Below are 24,659 nucleotides of genomic sequence, written 5' to 3'. Positions count from 1 at the left end.
GGATTCAACTTGGGAAAAGTTGATTGATTGATTGATTTCTCGATATATGGCGTTTCGAGCGTGCCAGTTGAGCACAATTCATTTCGCCAATGTCACGTTGTCTTGGGAAAAGTTAGCATTGCATTTTAAAAATAAATCTCTCAAAGAATATTCTAGGTTGGGACTAAAAAGTCCATAAATATGACCTGTGATAAAACGGTAGCAAGCCGGAGATTCAAAATCATGTGACGTTAACATGACAATAATTTCTCCCTATCCGCGAATAATCCTGGGAACCTAGCGTTAAGATACTCCGTTCCCATTAGGATGCTTTTGTTCCTCAATTTCCGTCGAATTCTGATTGCGTGTTGAGTGACGGAAATGAACACCGCGCTTTGCCTCTACCAGTTGCTAGAGTAAGGAATCGAAAATGTTAAATATTACATTTCCCCGAGTAGGAATCGAACTCATATACTGTCGCGTATACGTTTGTGCCCCTGCACTACGACTGACCTCATTATTAGCCCGAATAATCATTGTAATATCAGTATAAATATCCTTATAGCAAAATTGACTTCCCAAATACCGTCTTAAGGAAGAAAAGCTATCAAAATTTTACTATCAAAAGCTTAACTTCACATTAACAGTGAAAGCTGAACTAATATCCTGCTAACATGAAGTATACAAGAGACCTTACTTCTGGCGCTAGGCCAACTCAGAAGGCAACAATGGGTGGTTATACTGTGAAAATATTAAATTAATGCCTGAAAATATTTGTATATTTTAATATAATTTCATTTTCTTATTCTAATTAAAGAATAGGGAATACCCCGGTTTTCAGTTCTACCATTTAACACGTAATGCCTCGAAAAATTCAGCGGAAAGTGGGGAACGGAGTGACTTACTCGTAACACTATGTTCCCTCTTTATACCCTGCTGAGTGTGGTATAAAGCGTAAAGCTGGTTAAAAAACTTCAAAAAACAACCTCACCTAACTTACTAACTGTACTTCCAATAAATTATTCACAACTGACAATCTCACTACTTCATACTAACGCCAATGACCGTTTTATGAGTGTAAAATCGTAGCGCGGTAATCAAGTGCTTAATTAAAGGACTCAGTTACAGGATGAAATTGTTTCATATCTCTTTTTATCCTTTTTCTGAGTTTTACTCACTTTTTTGTTCCTATTTTGTAATTTGATCATAACAAATCTATCTTAATTGACATTTTTTCCGCTTCACACTGTACTAAGCATATGGCAGTGTAGGCAGAAGGAACTTTTGGACCTAGGGTTGTGACACTCCGTTCCAAGACACTTTCGTTTTCGATTTTTGTTCGAACTGCCTCCAGTTTGGTGTTGAGTAGCGGAATTTAACGCGGCGCTTTGCCTTGAAACCAGAGCGAAGCAATAAAAATATGAAATATTTCTTTTTCTCGAGTCGGAGTAGCTTTAAACCTTGAGTTAAACAAATTCCATCAAAGCAAAACCACAAACGTAAACTAGTTTTTCAGTAAAATCGACTAGCTACAGCATTGCATTGAGGAAATGCGATTTTTCCTTTAGCCGTTAGATTTTCTGCAACTGTAGGGTTGTATTGGGCGTTATTGGACCGTAGTGAATTATACAAGTGGCCTCTCGCTACGCCGCATTCGAGTGTAAATGGAAATATTCTGTGTACACGAAGGAAGTTAGTGTTGGAATATTCAATTTTCTATTTTAGATTAGAAAAAGGAAAGAAAAGAAAAGGTGAAAGAAAAATTGAGATAACCATTGTTAATAGTGAAATATCTAGCGATAATTGTGGGTTTAATATTCATTCGAGGTAGTTTTTCTAGGTATAGCGTAGTATAGCGTTCGGTTTTGTCAAATGAATGGTAAGCATGGATCCTTTTCTTCCTGCGTTCCCGGATGCAATGTTTATTGAAAAGAAAAACGTATTATGATCATTTTTATTGATTTATTGTTTATAATTATTTTTTAGCTTAACTCTCTATGTTCCTCTTAACTTGAGGTAATAGGTAGTAAAGGTTAAGGTAATGAAAGTCATTTATTTGAATTATTCCCTAATCGTATTTTTACGATAGATTAATATTAACGTCACTCATAGGCTAGTATTTTATTCTAGGACGAAATGTAATTATTCCCCCGAGTGGGAATCAAATCTAAAATCGTCGAATTTATAGTCAAACTCGATTCGACGCGATGGCCCAAATTTAATACTTGGTTTAGCCATAACTTTAATTGTTGCTATAAAACGTCCTTCTACTTGTTTATATGTTTGTTTGCTATTTGTCCATACAACTCGTCTTCACGATTACTGGCTCGCATCCAAATATTGTTATAAATTATGATATAACGGAGTAAATGTTCTTGGAGACGTCTCATGTAAAGGCACTTTCGACCTCTAAGTCCTTGAGGATATATGAAGGTGAAAATTATAATGTGGAATCTATATAACAGCGACAAAAGATATTTTCTTTTGAATGAATATTATGAATACCTGCTTTGAACACTTTTTCAGTTAAAATAACTGAAAAAACATTATGTAAGGCTTTTTAAGAAATATAATTTCAGCTTGATACCTCGACGCGATTTCGAGATAAATGGTCTTGACAGATCACAAAGTGATCCTATGGAGAGAAAGAAAAGAAAACTTAAAGAAAAAATCACATTAAATCCTAAACAATTCAAAACATCTAAGAAAACCGAAATAAAATTTAACAACCCTTGATATATTTTACACCAACCCCCTAAAATTTAGGGCTCGCGTTAATTATTTCTGAAACATTTTAGATGAAAATAAGGATCATTTCCTCGAAAAACCGAATAGCCCTATAAATTGTCCGTATCGCGCTTCAGGATTGTAATCCAGTCTTTAATTACTGGAGAATCAGGCGGCGAAATTAGGAAGGCCTCCACCTGCCTGATAACGGTTGAATATTTAAGTTGGCTACCGTCTTGTGAAGTGGTCAGATCGAAACATTATAGTATGTTACGTATTTGATATCTAATGTTACAGTAGAAGCAGCATCACGTTCCAATTAAATATTATTTTTTAGCTTCACGCCGTATCTCGCACAAAGAAGGTTAGGCTGAAGGAAACTGGGAACTTAGTGTTAAAACCCACTGCTGCACCATGACGGTCTGACAGAATGTGAAGAACATGCGTTCTTCTATTTTAACACTTTAACTCTCTTATATGCAGGATACACCGTGGACCTAAATAGGAAAAAACGTGAAAATGCTTTTTTACACAACAAGCAGCCATTCCAATGGTGTCAAATTGTTAATTTTAATTTGCAGGACGGTCGCATTGGCAAATTCGATTACCGTGACGTCTTCAAGAAAAACGAGAAATCCATCTGAGGAAATGGAATTTAGCGAAACTCCCGTCCCCTCGATTCTGCGGCCTTATCTTGCAGGAGTGTTGCCTTAATTTGGCTTTGTTAACGTATTTCTCGCCTAGTTATTTATTTTTGTTAAGGAACGAATTTTTGCCTAAAATAAGTTCATAAAAAAATATACGATTTTTAACACGAACATTATTGATGGTCCCACCGTATCCTAGTGGGACAGCGTCTAATTTTAAATGATTTATTACGGGAATGAATTATTTTATAATTAATTAATTTTATAATTATAACTTTTCTCCTATTCTATAATTTCGAACTAGTTCATGATAATCGGCTTAATCTATATATATAAAAAGGACTTGTCCTCACTGACTGAGGTAAGACGCACGCACAGCCGTAACCGCTGTGCTTAGAAACGTCAAATTTGGACAAAAGTTTACTTTTGTAATCTGGACATCCACTAAGAAGGGATTTTGAAAAATTTTAACCCTAAAGGGGTGAAATAGGAGTTCAAAGTTTGTATGGAAAAAACTTTAAATCGCCACCGATTTTTATAAAATTTGAAATTTAGACTCTTAAAAATATTTCATTGAACACATGTTTCATAGGTTATTAGAATTCACCCTTAAATACGCAAGCGAAGCTGCGCGCGTCCGCTAGTTATTTTATAATAAGAATCTATTAATTGAGACCAGTCGTGGCGCAGGATCACAAATGTTTCACAAAACTATAAATGCTATAGGTTGTGGGTTCGATTCCCACTCGAGGAAATGAAATATTTCATATTTTCATTTCTTTGTTCTGGTAACGAGGAAAAGCGCAGCCTTGAGTGCCGCTCTTCAACACGCAATGCCTCGAGAATTCGGCGGAAAGTGGGCAACGGAAGAGTCTTAATAGGAACGGAGAGTTAATATATCTGAAGCCTGTGAAGCTCATGTTAATTCATGAGCTTCCCAGGTTCCCTCTGCATACTTCACTTTATATGGGATACGGCGTAAAGCTAAAAAAATATTATATTTTTTAACTAGATCATTATAATCAATTAAGTTTTTTAAATTTTAAACTGGTACACTTAGTTTTTTTTTCACCTTCACGCTTTATCCCTTATATTATACGTAGCAAAGCAGGCAGATATAACCTAAGTGATGAGATACTAAGAGTCCCACTGCTCCACAATGGCCGCAAATGTTTATTCCATTTTAATGCTAATGTTACTATTGTCGAATATATGATAAAAATTGATCGCTAAAATAAGTTTTACATAAATCCTATAAAACATATTCAAAAGGAAAATACAAAACAGTTCAATTATCTAATTTAATATCGAATTGCGTTCTCAGATTATATTAGAAACGACGACGGTGTTCTATTACATTGAACGAAATCTGGAGAAAGTCATTGTGATTTATAATTGGACGGATAAGAGCATCGTGGACTGTAAGCTCCACGATGGTGGTGGGTTCCCCACTTTCCACCTTAATATACGAGACATAATGTGTTGAGTGGCGGCAATCAACGCCACATTCCGTCTTCTTCCAGATTAAGGAAACGAAAATAATACATCTTTTCAAGTGAATAGTGAATGATACCACAAGCATCGCCTTGACAATCACATATATTCCATTGCACCATTTGCGGCCTCTTCGATTATTTTATTTTCCCAGAAACTAGTCAAGAAACAGCCTTGTTCACCTTCCTTCTGATTACAATATATTAATTGAATTTACGTAATTCAAACATAAAGCTGTAAATCCATTAATATTTAATTTATATTAGATTTGGTGTCATATGAGGTCGTCGTGGCGTCGTGGTTAAAGATTTAATAATTTCATTTTCTCGTTCCGATAACGAGGCAAGTCGCGGCGTTGAGTTCCACCACCCAAACCGCAATACTACAAAAATTCGTCGGAGAGTGGTAATCGAAAGTATCTACTCCACGAAAAGAAACATCTAATGTTTAAATTTAGAATATTTAAGCAATATAGTGGATATTTTAATAATTAGTACAGTTTACTTCCATAATAGATCAATGGTGGGCGTCGGCGTATGGATAACGGGCAACACCGGAAGTACTATTTACGTTATCAACACGCTGACTCACTGCCGGAAGACGAGGTGCTACTAAAAATGGGGCAATCGAAGTCTGTATTTATTTTGTTGGTTCTGTATACACTCTAAAAGAAATATCAAGGCGTTTAAGCATTTTGGTTATTCAAATTATATGCGATGCATAGTTGAAACTTGAAATTTAGGGAGAGAGAATTTTGAATTTAGGGAAGGGTAGTATGAGGGGGCACTATGAGCATATCTCATTATCTTCTACGGGAAACAGCAAAGAATACAATATTCCATTTGACGTCACCAAAAGTCCAAATAAAGTCACGGGCGGTGACTAGTTCACTTATAAAAGCATAAAAAAATCTTTATCAGAAAATGACAAAAATACTTTAATAAGAAGATACGATAAACGACATCTACTAAAAATACCAAATCCTTCATGCCTGTTTGACAAATACACATATATTTACAAGATATTAGATAACCATTGCATTGCATTTTACGGAATCCTAATAACTAAATAATATAATTTATCAATAATGAACTTTAATTATATTGACAATAAGGTTTAAAATAACTTATTAGTGTTAGTTTGTAAGGTCTTACGTGTCACCGGTGGTAGTAAAGCGATTGGACTTTATTAGTTGTGTCTATAAACGAGGCAAAGGCCGTAAACTAGAGTTAGTCGTGGGATAAACAATGTTTTTAATAGTGGGAACTAAAATTTTAGATGTACATATAGGTATATTGTTTTTAAGCTTCACTCTGTATTCCATAAATAACAAAGTAGGGGGAGGGACCCTAGTGCTAAGGCACTCCGTTCTACATATTTCATCTCATTTTTGAGACAGAAAGTGGCGGTCTCTCAGTGGCTCAACATCACACTTCATCTTATTTTACAGAGAGGTTCTATTCCGCTGCACCACTTTTAAGTGGTGGAGTGGCGCGCTTTACCTCGACACCAGATCGAAGAAAATAAAAATTTAAAATATTTCATTACCTCGAGTGGTGAGTACCCACAATCTGCCACAGTCACATTTGTGACCCTGTGCATGACTGGCCTCTTATTTATTACAAATCCAAATTAATTACAAATTTATAATATCCATCGAATATACACAGCAACGGAAACAAAAATACACCTAGAATCGTGTTTCACTCCATTCCGTTGGTTATCGCAAGCTTTCGGAGCGGAAACGCAACGTTTTAAACCCTCTTAATAATTAAGTCACAAAATGTAAATCCTTAATACCCTTGAAAACTGTTTTTAGGGAATCTCTTTGTGAAAATGCGAATGCCCAACACCATTTTAAATCTGCTCTCGGTGAAGTAAATTTTCTCATTCGAATTTTTGATTTGGACGCTTTAAGCTTTTTTTAAGGGACATTTTGTTGTTTTTTTTGTGTGTATATAAATGTTTTTATATGTAAGGTATATATATGTAACAGAATATATGGTGGCAATAACAGGTGGCGGGATCCTAGTGTCTAAAGACACTAGAGGCACTCTGCCTCTACTTTCCCCCAACTTTTGACATAGCATGTTGAGTGTGATTGAACCTCCTTCTATGAGTACAAGAATATGTGAATAGCTCATTCTGCCGAATGAAAACCGATCCAATAATTACGGTTAACGTTAACTGAAGTTTCTAATACATTGCTAAATATTTTTTTTGCTTCTCGCCAGATCCCGTACATAGCAAGTGTTTAAACACATCGTTCCCATTAAGACACTTCCATTCCCCATTTTATTATTAAATATCTTTATTTCCCTAATGTGTTTACTGACACTAGGTAACCAACCCTACAGATTGTGTTAATATTTTTAATATAAGCAACTACCCCACAAGCATTGCGTGTTCTGTCCGACACTTCGTATATGCGTCAATATTAATAGGTATTTTTAGCTTCTCGTTGTACCCACCAAGTAGGAAAGTAGGCAGAGGGAACCTGGGAACCTAATGTTAAGACACTATTCCTATTAATATACTTTCGTTTTCCACTTTCAGTCAATTTTTAGAGGCGTTAAGTGTCGCTGCTCTGTTAAAACAAACTACAGCCAAGTAAAGCAACCACGACAGGCAGTTGGTGCAAGGAAAACGGAGTGTCTTTCCACTAGGTTTTCTTTAATATATGCTGGCTGGAAACAGCATGAAAAGAAAAAAATATTACGTTTCAGTTAGTATTGCCACTCCATACTCGTATATCATATATATGTATGCAAATAAACGTCATACTCTATGCACATAAACTGAACTGAGCACTCGCATGAAATGAATAACTTTAAGAGACCAAAGATAAACTTCAAAGGTTTTATTATTTTTTTTAATATACAACTATGTTGTATTCTGGGTGAAAATAGATATATTGTTAATACTATAAATAATAGTTAAAGTTGCTGGAAGTTTTATTTATTTAATTCTACGCAAACGAAGCAAAAATGGACAAAAACAAACAATTTAATATCTCCAAGCCATAACAACTACAGCTAGAAACCACAATTTCAAAACTCACTACAAATCTCGTAAAACACAAGCACCAACTTCCATACTTACTCCCTAAAGAGCTTAAACTAAAACCTAAAACGTATAACCATTCAGAATCCAGACAAAACCAGGTCATAATGTTAGTAATAACAGTTAGTATGAGGTCGTTACACCCTACAGGCCTACACAAATATAGGAACGTATAAAACATAATCGACCACTTTATCTGACACACGCGCGACTAATGACAAAGAACGTGTCGCGGCGTTGATTATTTAGATGGTGCGATTTGTCGTACGACTTGAAGTGGTCGTATGCTTTAAATGGTAGTGTTTTTTTTTAATTCACACTATTTATAATAATAGCAGTAGTTAACATAGAACAGTATCTATTATTGCGTCCAGTGCTTGATAACAAAATAAAGGCGTTGCTTTTCTAAACAGACCGGTGATAGTAAAAAAGGAATCAGACTTCTACCTAACTGCACAATGACGTAAGCAAAATAAAATATATACATACGTATTCGGTTATAGTCTACGCTCTATGTAGAAAAACCTTGTTCCTTGCACAATTATCCTGGTATTAACTCAGTAACAGAATTGTTTAATATACATATACCTACTGTACTTATACACTATAGAGTCTGTAAATAGAAAAAATATAATGAGCGAACTGATCTACCACAAATTCCCCCTCAGCTCCCCCCGGCCAAACTTTAAAAAAAGATATTAAGTATAAATCGTATCGTATATTAAAATTGGCCGTTACACTCGAAATAATCGTTACATGTGAATCACGAGATAGTTGGTGTATGCGAGTAAATTGTTTCGCTGATCCGTAAATAAGTACTGACTTCAATTGTAATTTTAAAACCAATTCTGTTTTATTTGCTCTTATAAATCTTTAGGTCATTGTGGCGCAGTGGGATTGTATCGGATCGTAATCGTAATGGTTCTGGGTTGCGTCCCAACTGGGGAAAATAAAAGCAGTTTTAAATTCTGGCGCTCAACCTCTGGTTTGTTGTACAAACAATACTATTAATTACCTAAAGATTATTAAAAAGAAGCTGAGTGCTAAGACTTTAGATACCGCATTTTCCACTCAACCTCCAAAATATTATATATTGAACAGCGGAACTCAACGCCACACGTTGTATTCATCATATAAATTTCATTTAGTTTATCTTAATCGAACCCACAACCTTCTCCATAATAATAATCATCGTCAGTTTCACAAACAGGTAGATAAATAAACGACGTTCAATATAAACAAGGCAACCAAACATCGTTTTAATTAATAATTCACATTTATAGCGCGATGGAGGGATATATTATATTAATTAATTGATAATAAAGAATTAATGAGAAAACTACCTCATGATACTGTATTAACGCGTTAACAGTCCGTCGGGTTGGCGCAGTTTTCATTAAAATTTAACAACAATATACACCTAGGTCCTGCCCGCGGGTTCGCTTCCGTCGTCAATTGGAAATAATTTAGAGATATATTGAAACTATCAACATGATATAATATAGCCTTTCTAAATAATTGGATTATCTAAGACAAACATAATTTCTCAATCTCAATTTTTCAAACCAGTTCCTGAGATTAGCACTTTCAACCAAACACATACTTCAATTTTATAATATTAGTATAGATATGAACATAATTAAATATCCATAGTATACATATAATTCGAAGCCATAGAGGAGCAGTGAGACAGCGGCTGAATGTAAACTATGGGTTTCATGATCGTTCGGTGTATACCGTTGTACATATAGTAGGGGACGCAGAGGGAACCTAGTATCTTAACACTCCATTCGTTACTTTCGGCCGAATTATCAAGATCTTGGATATAGAGTAGCGGAACTCAACCTTACAACGGCCTAAAAATATATATATTAACTAAAAAAATATATATTTTAAAAAGAATACAGAACGCACGTGTTAATCACATAACAAATTATTTTTATTTACGCCCGAAACGTAACTGACCGTGGCAATTCATTAGCGATGTAAATAATAGGGTTTCAACATACATTGGGCTTGCGAATTTAATATTAAATCTTTCATAAAATATTATACTAATTTTCTTTTATGAGTTTATTAAACAAAAAAAATATTTTATTGCTGTTAAGAAATGTCAGACTGTATATGTAGTGATGGAGGACTAAATTCCCTTTTGGGCTAAATGTACATTTCACTCAAGAAGCAAGAACTTATTAGTATATCTACAATTCCAAATTTAAAGTAAACAGAGAGAACCTAGTGTTACGACACTCCTTTCTCAACTTTCGCATTGCCTGATGAGTGGTGGATCTTAGCGCTGTCGTTTGTTTTACCAGAGTGAAACAAAAAAAAATCAGTTGAGTTGAACCCTGAGTCGATATCGAATAGAAACCATCCTGCTCCATTTTGAGGTCGAAGCTGATCCTATTGAGCTACGATAGATTAAACATTAATATAACCTAAAATCTAATAACTAAATAGCTTTATTAATCTTTATTTCAGCTTCACGCTGCATCCAATATAAAAATTGTAGGGTAGGCAGAGGGAACCTAGTGTTAAGACACTCCGCTATCCGCTGAATTTTCGAAACAACTCTTAAACATTAATAATTTGCAACTTTAGAAATATATTTTATTAATAAAACAAATGAAACATCAATAAAACTGCTTCAGTAAAGCTGTTCCATTCAAAATGAGGATTCCATCGAGTGTCCGCCAGTTCCTAGTTAATGTTTTAAACATATTTGCATTTATTTGTACTTGTTAGGGAATTAAATTACTCGTATTTCGACTTTTTGCCTGTGAAATTATTTAAATAGTTTTATTTCGCAAATAGAGCCCATCGTCGTGCAAGGGCACAAGTGTGTGACTGTATCGCGATGGTTGTGAGTTCGATTCTACGTCGGGGGAATATTTTCTAGACGAAAACCCTGCATTGGGTTCCGGCAACACACAATGTCTTGAAAATTCAGCGGTACTTAGAGAATGGAATGTCTTACTCTATAAGCGGAATACTGCGTCAAGTCACATTATAAATATTCGTATTAAAGAACAATTTGTCCTATAAAGTATAATCTTCAATTAAGACACTTCATGCACAGTAAGTTAGAGGTATAATCTCTGAAAATAATAATATTATTTGATTTTTGTTTAAAATAATATGTAATAAAAAAAACAAAGCATTTTTACAACTTCTATTTCTGTTCCTGAAATATGTAATACGTTTCAGTAGTTCCACCAGTCATCGCGTAAAATATGGAAATCATACAAAAAACGGAGAGCGTGACACTAAATTCTCACGTAAAAAAAACCTTAAAACAACAACTCACCGCTTGTATAAAGAAGTCCTTATGCAAAACGCTGACTATCCCAAAGTTAGTGAACTTGAACACCCTGTCCATGATCCACATCAGGTTCGAGAGGACACCAGGTCGCGGGTTCCAGGCCGCCATCAGTATGGGAACGTCGGCAGTACTCTGGTGGTTGGCCAGCACGAGGGTTCGTCTGTTGGTGCATGCGGCTGGCTCATCACCGGTTTCTACGACTGGAAAGATATTAATATTATTTGTATTTGATAGTTTAATAAGCTTTTATTAGTTCGATTTCGATAGGATATGTTTTAATATATTAAGGTATTTTAGGGCTTAATACGCTTTTAATATTCGAGATGTAACTAAGAAACTAAGTAATTAAATTTAAGATTCCGCGTTGGAACCACTTGTAATAATTGTATCCTCGTGAAATTTTTTAGTTATACGTTATTTTTTAGTTAGGTGACAATACAAAATTGTGATATCAATGAGCTGGTGTGAAGATGGAGCCAGGATCTGGATATAGGAACTCTTCACAGTTCACTCGTAAACTATTTGAGTTTAGACTCATACAATTTATTGCTCTGAGCACATTCTAGAGCACTTGCATCACTTGGTATAAAACAGAGTGTTTTCTAGTTTTGTTGTTTGTTGTTGTTTCAGAAGAAAATCAAAAGCTTCATGCTGTATTTCAGATACAACAGCAGACAGAAGGAACCTGGTGTTAAGTCACACCGTTGGGTGACGAAAAGTAATAATGATTTATTTTCCGAGTGGGAATCGAACTCACAATCGTCGCCTTTTCAATCAAACAATGCACCTATATTATGCAAAATGTTTCGCAATTTAACATGCAATGTATCGATAAAAAAGAGAACCGAGTCACTACAATCTCTAAAATCGTAATTATAATACGGTAAAATAAAGAAAAGAAATATAATAAAACTATAAAATATACGAGAGAAAAAATAAACAATATTATAGAAGCAAATGTTGGAGTAAGTCGCGTTCACATCATCTGTTCGTTCGATCTCGCGATAAGCTCGAAATCTTTGTATAACGTCGCATTCAATTTGTAAGAATGTACATAAAATACACTTCTATATTATTTATGATTTATATCGAATAAAGTTTATATTTCTGTCTGTTTATTTTGGCGCGTTAATTTGTTTTTTTTTCTTAGTATTACGCGGCGGCGGAGAGATCTCCACCTATCCTGTTATGCAGGATATAACAGGATAGGTGGAGATCTCTCCAAAGTTTTAACACTAGGAAATGCTAGTGTTAAAACGTTTCCCACTTTCCGACCAATTTTCAAAATATTGCGTGTTGAGTGACGGAACTCAACGCCGAGTATTGCGTGTCATTAAGTTTTCAATTTCAGCTATATTAGGGATTTGCGAAAATGTATGTATAATTTATATAAAATCCAGAATTAGTTCCTATATCTAAATTTAATTAATTTAAGATGGAGACTCTTCATAATTAAGAAATAACTAAATCGCGATGAGTGTAGGTTTGACTCCCATTCAACGACATGCTCAATATATATTTTTTTGATAAGTCAAACAAAGCGCAACCTCTAAAACAAAACAAGGCCAAGGCCAAAGTCAAGTCCTCCAACACGCAATTTCTAAAAATAAACGAAACACGTTAACCTAAACATCTTAAAAGTAATAATAGTAAGTAAAGTAAGGTTCATGAATTAAATTGCATATATGTATAGCAAGATGTACAGAGTCCCTAGTGTCAAGACACTCCACTCTACACTTGTCGCTTAAAAATCAAACCTAAACTTACCTCCGATCACTAGCACAATACGAGAACCACTTAACATTTTATTACTAGTATTTTAATGCAAAGTACGTCGCCTCGCAGTCTGCAATATAACAGTTATAAAAGCGAGCTCTTATATTACTATAGTTATTAAACTGACCGGGATTGTTTGTACAAAACTGAATAGGTAGTAGCGAATACATATTTATTTGCGAGCGTTTGTGTGCTGTGCTTGCGGAACGTGACATGGACCTACTAAATGAAGAACTATTTTAATGGAGATATTGAAGTTTTGTATGTTTTATTTGTAGTTGCATATAGAATTGAGATCATAGTGATGTAGTGGACAGTATTTAATTGTACACGTGATGATTATAGGTTCGATTACAGCTGGGTGAAATGAACTGGAAAACCAATATTTAAACACTCGAAATTTGGTATGTATTTTCATATAGATTATGTAAATAAATAAATCAATCAAAAAGTACAAATATCTTACACGTTTATGTGTTCACACAATGAAATGATATGTTACAAAAAAAAACTTATTTAAAAAAAAAACCCTGAAAAATCTCGAAACACAAGCTTATAAGCAAATCAATGTATTGATTCTATACACAAACATCATCAACCCAGCTAAATAGCTACACGCTGTATACGCCGGAGGGTAGGCACAGGGAATCATTACGCGTTGAGTGGCGCTAAAATGAAATAATTCTTTACCTCCAGTAAAAATCGAACTAAAAACCATCGCGTTCACAGTCCACCTACCTACGAGTACCTACTTATCTACGAAAAACAGAAAAAAAAATCCAATAAACCCCGCAAAAATCACTCCATTCAAATAACAATTCCACTTAAAATAAATAATTCAAATCTATCTTCTTTAGCGCTGCCATCTACATAAGTAAACAAGAGTCACCCTCTGCGGGCAAAAAAGGTCATAAAAATGATTAACATTTTCCTATTTTTATGATAATCGCGGCGCGGGTCACGCTATTGAGCTCTTAATGTTCTTGGAGACTGAGCTTCTTATTTAACTTAATATGTTTTAAGAAATATTATAATTAACTCCGTAATTAAGGACATTGTAGGGTGTGGTTGTAGACGCGATGGTTGCGGATTCGATTTCTACTATGAATTACTTTCATTTCTTCAGCGTGGTGGGGCAATCGGGAGTTTGGCGTTGAATTATGGAAATGGGCATGAAATATGAAAATTATAGCAGACGCATGAATAAGGAAATAAATAATAATATAATTAAAGCTAGTTTAAGTGGGTTTTTGAAAATTAAAATAAATGTTGTATAAAGCGTGCCGTTGCGATCCAACTCTTATAACAAAATGTCTAAATTGGCCGCAAAATGTAAACTCCCTCCATTTTCATTCAAGCTTTTGTAAAAGAATATTTTCAAAGAGGAGAAAAAAGCCAGAACCAAGTGAAAATCGAAACGAAAATTCAATTAACTACCCCCTTAAAAGCTCTTGTATTTGCTCAAAAAACCATAACGAACAAAACTAAAATACTGAACCTAATTTAAAATAGTCTCAACCTTTTGGATTACAAAGAAGTCCTCGTTCTATCCAAGAAACGCAAAACGCTGTATTCTAAATCCTTTGTAAGTTGTTTAGTAAGCTCTTTCAGGCGGAATGCCTTGCAATTACAGCCAGGACTTTATTAGAAATCATTCTTGGAATATGCACAAAAGAAATGAACTAGCTTTTACTTACGATTTCTCCTGCGAAGTTAAATGGAAATTACTCTAAACATATAATGTCTCAAAAATTAAACACATAATGTCTCAAAGAGTATGACACATGACACACACTAAGTATAGCCCGAGGTAACTATGACCGCAGGTGCATTAGGTTACGTGGAATCGATTAACGTGATATAATAGGTTTAGCGTACAACCTGCCTCTATAAACTATCCAATATAAATCTTTAGGTTTATGATACAGGTATATATTTAGAAATTTCAATATAAGGTGATATCATGGTAGATTTGGGAAGTAGATATGCGCGACAGTTGTAAGTTCGATCATTAAAGTCCTCATGGCGCAGCGGCATATTTTGACCGTAAACGTTGTGGCTTCAATTCCGATTGGAAAAGTTATTCATTTTCATTTTCCCGCTCTAAGAACTAGTAAAAACGCGGCGTTGTGATCTGCCACTCAGTACATGATGTCTATGAGTGTCATGTACTGAGCAGACATCACGTAATTGGGCAGAAAGTGGGGAACAGAGTATTCTACCTTGCTAGATGCACGGACGACGCAGCGTGAAGCGATTTTTTTTTAATCTTCGGTGTCTTAAGTATTGAAATCCACCATTTCAATATCTCTATATCATTTCTATATCTAAAAAGGCAAAAACTTTAAAACAGAGTGTCTTAACACTTAAATTCTATGTCTACTGATCTATAACAATTTAAACTCTACTCTTTCTCTATATAAGTATAGTAGATATACAATATATGTATATGAATATAATATTCTATCGTGTACTCGCACGTCTGTACTGCCATATAAATCTAAAGAGAAATGCAACCTTTAATTACTTAAAATCCTTTGAGATTCTTAATCATAGTATCGTATTAACTCTTACAAATTTGTTATCAAAACACGGAGCGAGGGCTCCGAGACATCTAAGTGAGGTATCGGTTACTTGAACATCATCATTTATTTATCAAACGAATTTATTAAGTTAAAAATTCTAATGAAAATGTTTACGTGAGGTAAGCTTTTCGTGGATTAAAGCTCCTGGGGCAATAAGCATCCCATTATTTAATTCATTTTCACGTTGGATCCCGCACATAGCGGGGTAGGCAGAGGGAAACTGAGAACCTAGTGTTAGGACACTCCGATATATGGACCGTTTATTTTGAAAGTGGTGCAAGTCCATTTTTGAGAAAAATGAGCTATCACGTAATTCATGCTTAATTTAATGTAATTTTTTTATATATAACTAGTCCGTGTTTAATTTCTCAAAAAAAACCCATATTTTGAACAACTTAAAATCGGTCGGTAATTGAAATTGCATAATCATCGTCTTTAATTTTCTCGAAACAAAAGAAAATGGACTTACACCACTCTCAAAATAAACGGTCCATATATTATACCTACAAACGAATCGAATAGAATCTACGAATAAATCTAAAAGTACCAAAATCTAATCAAAGCCAAAATCAATTCTGTGGACATAAATAAAATTGATTCATTTTATCTCACAGAGATAAAACGTCTTGATGATCGACCCCCGTGGTCACACAGCGTCTAACGGCGATTCACCCTTGACCTGCCACTGTGTTTTTATTATACCCGCCTATTAATACAGCTAGAGGATATTCGTGGCGCAGATTATAGACGGGACCAGTTGTGAGTTCGATTCCCACTAGAGGAAATGTAATATTTAATTTTTTCGCTCTGGTAACGAGACAAACCACGACTTTGGGTTCCGTAACTCAACATGCAACGCCTCCAGAAATTAAGACGGAAAGTGGGGAACGGAGTGTCTTAACACTATGCTCCCTCTGCTTACCCTACTGTTTACGGGATACAGCGTGAAGCTAATAAAAATAAATACAATTACATTTAATAAATAATCAAGAAACAATTTTAAATTACAAAACACCTCACTATTATATAAACCGCAACCTTTGCTCAAAAACTTCATTTTCCAAACGTCCCAGTAATAAAATCTTTTAGCACTGTATAGTCTCACATTTTCATTTCCAAGCTAAATTTCAACGCAGATGGCCCGTAGTGCTCTGGCTTTAGTTAATTAAAGACACTGTATGCTTGAAATTACTTTATTTATTTATTTTTCAGCTTCACGCTTTGGAAAGGAAACTGGAAACCTAGGCGGAACTAAACGCTGCGCTATGCTTAATTAGCACAGCGAAGAAATGAAAATATTACATATTTAATTCGAGTGGATATCGACCCTACAATCTGTCACGTTTACAGTCGCACGCTTGCGCCCCTGCGCCACGGCTGGCCTCTATTAAAATAAACAAAAAGAAATTACTTTTTTTGTTTATTTTCACTATTTCAACAAGATAGCTAAAAAGGGACTCAGTTTTTAAATATTTCGTAAAGTGTCATATGGCGTAACCTAACACCAGACAATCTCAATACCACCACTATAAAAATATATAAATATATAATGATTAAAAATATTTAAAATCTAACAAAAAACAAATTAAACCCTAGCGGCTCTAAGTTAACATAGAAATTATTAAATTTCAAAGAAAAATGTATTCTAAAATCCTTTTGAAAACAAGACTTTGTACTGAGAAACTTTAATTATGGAGATTGTGTATTTGCATTTACCTGTCCAATGGAAACATCTTGGGGCAATGTTCTACGTAGTGTAGTACATACTATCAGGTGGAGGATTTATTTAAATAAAATATTTAAAAATAAGAAACTACATAAATAAAAGTAAAATATTTATATACTCTTCTGTTACTGAGTAACGGACAGACAATGCACAGATGAAACTACTGTAGTACTGTAACGGGAAAAAACGGGATTTAATGTCTAACTTCACGCAAACTAAATAGTAGGCCTTTGTGTGAAAAAAGTAATAAAATAAAATTTTGATAGGATGGTTATGAAATGTTTTACATGTCATTTCATACAGATTAAATGAATCGAGTTAATTGGGGTCAGTTATAGCGCAGGGACGTAAGTTCGGAGAGCTTCCAAAAAAATATTTAAAATTTCATCGTTGAGTTCCACCACTCAAAACGCAATGCCTCTAGAATTCGGTAAATGTGAATCGAATGTGTTTTAATGGGAACGGAGTGTCTTAACACTATGTTTTCGTTGCATCCCGCTTATAGCATAAGCGAAACTTAAAAAATAACGAAAACTTAAAAAAATGTATGAAAATCAAACCTACAATCATCTATCATCATTTAAGAATCAGTTTTTTTATAAACTAAGTAAGCTAATTTTTACTAAGCTTTAAATTTAAAATTTAAATAACTAATTAAACTTATTATCCAGCTTTTAAGCTCATTAATAAATATAAATGGAAAAAATATATGAAGTTTTCACGTAGAAATTCTATTCGCCCAAAGGAAATGCATAAATTAGTTATTTTATAATATTTTAAATTTATTTTATAATTATTTCCCGCATATAGCAGGGGAGGCAGAGGGAACCTAGCGTTGCTAACGTAATCAATATTAATGTTGACTTTCCTTCAAAAATCGCTTCACGAAATTGCAAGTAAATAAAAATACGCACACAAAGTGAGTCCAATTTTCCTTTGAGCTTATATTGCTAAGGAAAAAAGCTTGACTAATATTTTACTGCCTCTTGCCCCTATGTCATCCTAGCTTAAGACATTGATAGTTGAGTAGCGGAATTCAACGACGCGATGTCTTGTTACTTGAGCAACGTAAGAAAAATAATTAGTTCTCCGAGATTGAATAGAATCTATAACCATAGTGTTTACACCCAAACGCTGTGCAACTATACCCAGTGGGTAGGGTACCTATAGCCAGTGGTAGTGGGAACCTGGGACACTCCACTGCACTGCGTATTCGGGTAGCGGAACTCAACGCCGAGCATTTCCTCGTTACCAAAGCGAACAATAAAAATATTAAATATTTCATTTCCTCGATTTTAATTAGAACCCGAATCCAAACTCAAACGCCTCTTTACTAACTTTTGCTTTCTATCCAGAATTTATAGCAAAATAATAAATTTATATAATACACGAACATAATTCTATTTATACGTTAACAGCCAAGTTTCGCTTTTACCTATATTCGAGATAATTCAGAGGGGAATCTCTTGAAGTAAACCAAACCATTATAGAAGTTATAAATAATTCAACACGTAAGCTGATTACTATTGCGTATTCTCATACATTTCCAAATATATTTAACAGCACAGTAGCGACACGATGTTTAACTGCTGACGCGACGGTCGTGGCTTCGATTCCTACTCAGGGAAATGATTTTTGGTAATTATCTCGTTCGTGTTAAAAGATAAAACGCGGTGTTGAGATTCGCTTCTCAATGCACAATGCCTCGATATTAGTTACGTTGTGATGAATTGGTGTAGAGTGTAGACTATTTTTTTCATGTAATATCCAACTAAGTCAATTATTAAAAAGGTAATATATAAGTATTTTTCTTGGAGCTTTGTGATTTCCCAGATATTGCGTATTGAGTCGCGGACCTTAACGCCGCCCTTTGTTTATGCGATATAAAAAATAACAACAAATTATAACCTTCCATGAATTCCATCCCTTCCATGAATACAAATAACTCTCAGGATCAAACAAGCACTGGCTGAGTCCACAAGATATTCGTTATTGAAGTACTGATTTAGTTTGTTCAGGGCCTATTGATCTGGCGTCGGGTGGCATTATGCAAATAGACCCGTCTACACCATTGTTAAGAAGTAAATTTGAATGGTAAAAAAATCTATAAAATTCGCCATTTTGGTTCCCTTGCTTGAGTTTTATTTAAATTTTTATTGTATTTAACCTGGGATTGAATCAGCAAAGGTAAAGTGAGGAGTTGTGGGAAATATACTGATAATAATTTTTCTTTTTTTATTTTTTTTATTAATAAAATATTTACAGATTTGGTGAGATTGAAAAAGAACGCGCTGAGGTGGTTTGTACTCAAACGTCTAGAGAATGAGTGACGAAAGATTGTCCTAATATTTATGAAGATAGCACTAATGAAGAAGGTGGGAAGAGTGGGGAGGGGAGGCCTCGGTTGACCTAGAATGCAATATCGAGAATACTGGCAAAGCATGTAGGTACTCGTATTAAGGGGTCAACAATAGTAGACATAACGAAAGAGATATGCAGACTGTAAACACGCGGAGTTGAGTTACGCCACCCAAATATACTTTCGAAAGAGTACCCTAGAGCACAATAGCTTCCTATCCTGCTTTATGACTTAAAAGAACTATAAAAAACAACAAATGTACATATTATTCGTTCTCTCAAGTTTGCAAAGCGTGAAAATTCGATTGCCACGTCTTCCCCACATTGAAATTTAGAGTACGGTACGCCTCGACGCGTACTGCTGGTATTTTATTCTGCATTCGCTATTCCCGTCACCGTAGACAAACGGGTTTCAGTGTAACGGAAAACAATTGGTACGAAATATCCGTTGGTTTTTAGTTTAATTCCTTTTGTTGTTTATTTTTGTTGGTTACACATTTGTGGTTGTTAGTAGAAGTTTTGTTGGAATGGTTATGGGTTTGAGAATAAGCTAGACAAGCATTAAATGCATTTAATAGATACTTTCATAAACTTATAATTTCCAATTTTGGGACTATTAACAAGACACCACGAGATATTCTGCACTATAATTAACTTTAATTCCAGTTAATTTCCAATTTTGAATCCTTATTCTATTTTTTTATTTCGTTACCTAATCGAGTCTCAATCCTTTAACATATTCAACACAATCGCCTTCAGCTGCTATTTTACTCTGTTAGCTACGAAAACGAGAGAAAGGCAGAGAAAACCTATTAATAAATCACACATTCACGCAGAGTCGCAGAGTTCAACGCCATACTTTATTTACCAAAGCGGGAAAACAAAAATATAATCGAACTTAAATATAATCGAACCCATCGCGTTTACTGTATTCAAAAACTGTCCCACTACGCCACGAGAAGCCTTAAAATAGCACAAATCTTTTAAAGATATTTTCATTTCCATATTATTAGTAGAGTATAATATCAAACCACTACGCTAACATAAAATCCCAGTATTCATACAGAAAATTGTACTAAACCACAGCAAAATTCAGCGCCGGCATCTAATATTGAAATGCCGCAGATAGCAGATACGGAGCCCGAGAATTCCAACACATTATTAACGACGTAATAATATTACTGTTTGCCTGATAATTCTCTCTTAGTTCATTTCACGCTGTATCACGCATATAGATGTCTGTGAACTTAGCAGAGCATTGTCCAGCAGATCAAAAAAAAAATGGAGTTCTCTTCGCATGCACCTGAGTTCTATAGTTCCTGATAGGTTTTATAAATAGTTCTGTCGTTTTTACCCCTGAAAAAGTTATGTAAAAAAATGATCTGCTAACTTCCCTTGGCAGATCATTTTTTTGCAAATAAAAATCGGGGCGAGATCTGCACTCATAGGGATGAATAAAATAGTTCCTGATAATTTTTAACAATAGTTCTGTTAATTTCACGAAGAAAAAAATTTTTAAACAGAAAAAAAGAACGTTCGTTTCGAAAATAATTCGAAAGGTAAAGTAATTTTTAAAATTAATAAAATGATATTCAGACGCGAGAACTCTTTATTTTACAATAGAATATAAGTAGTTCTACGATATTAAGCCTGAAAGAAAACCAGAACTCTGAAAAAACTGCCAGCAGAGCATAGTTGATTGTATGAAATATTGAAAAATGTCCATTTCAACTCTTCATATGATACAGTACTAAATAATTTTCTATTTTAATGTGCTCAGACACGGGAACTCTTTGATTTCTACTAGAATATGAGCAGTTCTATTATACAAAGCTAACTACAAAACCAGAACTCCTGTAAAAATGCCAGCAGAGCATAGTAGAAAATTCGATTTGTTGAAAAATATCAAATTAACTTGTTGCGACGAAAAATATTTCTTAAAAATATTAATATCATTCTCAGAAGCGAGAACTCTTTATTTTACAATAGAACATAGGTAGTTCTACGATACCTAGCCTGAAAGAAAACTAGAACTCTGAAAAAACTGCCAGCAGAGCATAGTTGAACATACGAAGTATAGAAAAATGACATTTTTAACTCTACATATGTAAAAGTACTAAAATATTTTTTTGAAAGTGTTCAGATACGGGAACTCTTAAGTTTCTATTAGAATATGAGTTGTTCTATTATAAAATGCCAATTATTAAACCGGAACTCCTGTAAAAATGCCAGCAGAGCATAGTCGAAAATTCGATTTGTTGAAAAATATCAAATTAACTTGTTGCGACGAAAAATATTTCTTAAAAATATTAATATCTTGCTCAGAAGCCAGAACTCTTCATTTTTAAATCGAATATAAGTAGTTCTATGATATTTAGTCTGAAAGAAAACCAGAACTCTGAAAAAACTGCCAGCAGAGCATAGTTGATTGTATGAAATATTGAAAAATGTCCATTTTAACTCTTCATATCTAAAAGTACTAAATAATTTTCTGTTTTAATGTGGTCAGACACGGGAACTCTTGGATTTCTAACAGAATATAAGTTGTTCTATTACACAATGCCAATTATAAAACCGGACCTCCTGTAAAAATGCCAGCAGAGCATAGTTGAAAATTCAATTTGTTGAAAAATATCAAATTAACTTGTTGCGACGAAAAATATTTCTTAAAAATATTAATATCATTCTCAGAAGCAAGAACTCTTTATTTTACAAAAGAATACAGGTAGTTCTACAATATTTAGCCTGAAAAAAAACTAGAACTCTGAAATAACTGCCAGCAGAGCATAGTTGAACAAATGAAATGTAGAAAAATTACAAATTTAACTCTTCATATGTAAAAGTACAAAATATTTTTTTCAGAGTTCTGGTTTTCTTTCAGGCTAAATATTATAGAACTACTTATATTCTATTGAAATATGAAGAGTTCTCGCTTCTGAGCAAGATATTAATATTTTTAAAAAATATTTTTCTTCGCTACAAATTAATTTGATATTTTTCGGCAAATTAAATATTCAGGTATGCTCTGCTGGCATTTTTACAGGAGTTCTAGTTTTATAATTGGCTTTTTATAATAGAACTACTCATATTCTGTTAGAAATCAAAGAGTTCCCGAGTCTGAGCACATTAAAATAGAAAATTATTTAGTACTTTCACATATGAAGAGTTGAAATGGACATTTTTCAATATTTCATATAATCTACTATGCTCTGCTGGCATTTTTACAGGAGTTCTGGTTTTGTAGTTAGCTTTGTATAATAGAACTGCTCATATTCTAGTAGAAATCAAAGAGTTCCCGTGTCTGAGCACATTAAAATAGAAAATTATTTAGTACTGTATCATATGAAGAGTTGAAATGGACATTTTTCAATATTTCATACAATCAACTATGCTCTGCTGGCAGTTTTTTCAGAGTTCTGGTTTTCTTTCAGGCTAAATGTCGTAGAACTACTTATATTCTATTGAAAAATTAAGAGTTCTCGGTTCTGAGCAAGATATTAATATTTTTAAAAAATATTTTTCTTCGCAACAAGTTAATGTGATATTTTTCGACAAATTGAATAATCAGGTATGCTCTGCTGGCATTTTTACAGGAGTTCTAGTTTTATAATTGGCTTTTTATAATAGAACTACTCATATTCTGATAGAAATCAAAGAGTTCCCGAGTCTGAGCACATTAAAATAGAAAATTATTTAGTACTTTTACATATGAAGAGTTGAAATTGACATTTTTCAATATTTCACACAATCAACTATGCTCTGCTGGCTGTTTTTTTAGAGTTCTGGTTTTCTTTCAGACTAAATATCATAGAACTTCTTATATTCTATTGAAAAATGAAGAGTTCTCGTTTCTGAGCAAGATATTAATATTTTTAAAAAGTATTTTTCTTCGCTACAAATTAATTTGATATTTTTCGGCAAATTAAATATTCAGGTATGCTCTGCTGGCATTTTTACAGGAGTTCTAGTTTTATAATTGGCATTTTATAATAGAACAACTCATATTCTAATAGAAACTTAAGAGTTCCCGTATCTGAACACTTTCAAAAAAATAATTTAGTACTTTTACATATGTAGAGTTAAAAATGTCATTTTTCTATACTTCGTATGTTCAACTATGCTCTGCTGGCAGTTTTTTCAGAGTTCTAGTTTTCTTTCAGGCTAGGTATCGTAGAACTACCTATATTCTATTGTAAAATAAAGAGTTCTCGCTTCTGAGAATGATATTAATATCTTTAAGAAATATTTTTCGTCGCAACAAGTTAATTTGATATTTTTCAACAAATCGAATTTTCTACTATGCTCTGCTGGCATTTTTACAGGAGTTCTGGTTTTGTAGTTAGCTTTGTATAATAGAACTGCTCATATTCTAGTAGAAATCAAAGAGTTCCCGTGTCTGAGCACATTAAAATAGAAAATTATTTAGTACTGTATCATATGAAGAGTTGAAATGGACATTTTTCAATATTTCATACAATCAACTATGCTCTGCTGGCAGTTTTTTCAGAGTTCTGGTTTTCTTTCAGGCTTAATATCGTAGAACTACTTATATTCTATTGTAAAATAAAGAGTTCTCGCGTCTGAATATCATTTTATTAATTTTAAAAATTACTTTACCTTTCGAATTATTTTCGAAACGAACGTTCTTTTTTTCTGTTTAAAAATTTTTTTCTTCGTGAAATTAACAGAACTATTGTTAAAAATTATCAGGAACTATTTTATTCATCCCTATGAGTGCAGATCTCGCCCCGATTTTTATGATCTGCCAAGGGAAGTTAGCAGATCATTTTTTTACATAACTTTTTCAGGGGTAAAAACGACAGAACTATTTATAAAACCTATCAGGAACTATAGAACTCAGGTGCATGCGAAGAGAACTCCATTTTTTTTTTGATCTGCTGGACAATGCTCTGCTAAATTCACAGACATCGCATATAGCAGGTTACGCGGAGAAAACCTAGTGTTAACACACTCCATTGTCC

General features: G+C 33.9%; 1 protein-coding gene across 1 annotated transcript in view; it reads right to left on the bottom strand.

Annotated features, from left to right (window-relative positions):
• LOC146530647 (acyl-CoA:lysophosphatidylglycerol acyltransferase 1-like) overlaps positions 1-24,659 on the bottom strand; it is a 125,332-nt gene that overhangs the window by 91,206 nt on the left and 9,467 nt on the right. Inside the window, exon 2 of the mRNA XM_085199680.1 lies at positions 11,218-11,432. Within this exon, the coding sequence (XP_085055806.1) occupies positions 11,218-11,340 (123 nt within the window). The 5' untranslated portion in view covers positions 11,341-11,432. The remainder of the gene's footprint in view (positions 1-11,217; positions 11,433-24,659) is intronic.

The sequence above is a fragment of the Heliconius melpomene genome, chromosome 16, assembly GCF_056956725.1.
Source record: "Heliconius melpomene rosina isolate 202511_hmr_F chromosome 16, ASM5695672v1, whole genome shotgun sequence".
Lineage (NCBI taxonomy): Eukaryota > Metazoa > Arthropoda > Insecta > Lepidoptera > Nymphalidae > Heliconius > Heliconius melpomene.
This window is presented reverse-complemented; position numbering and strand designations above follow the sequence as displayed.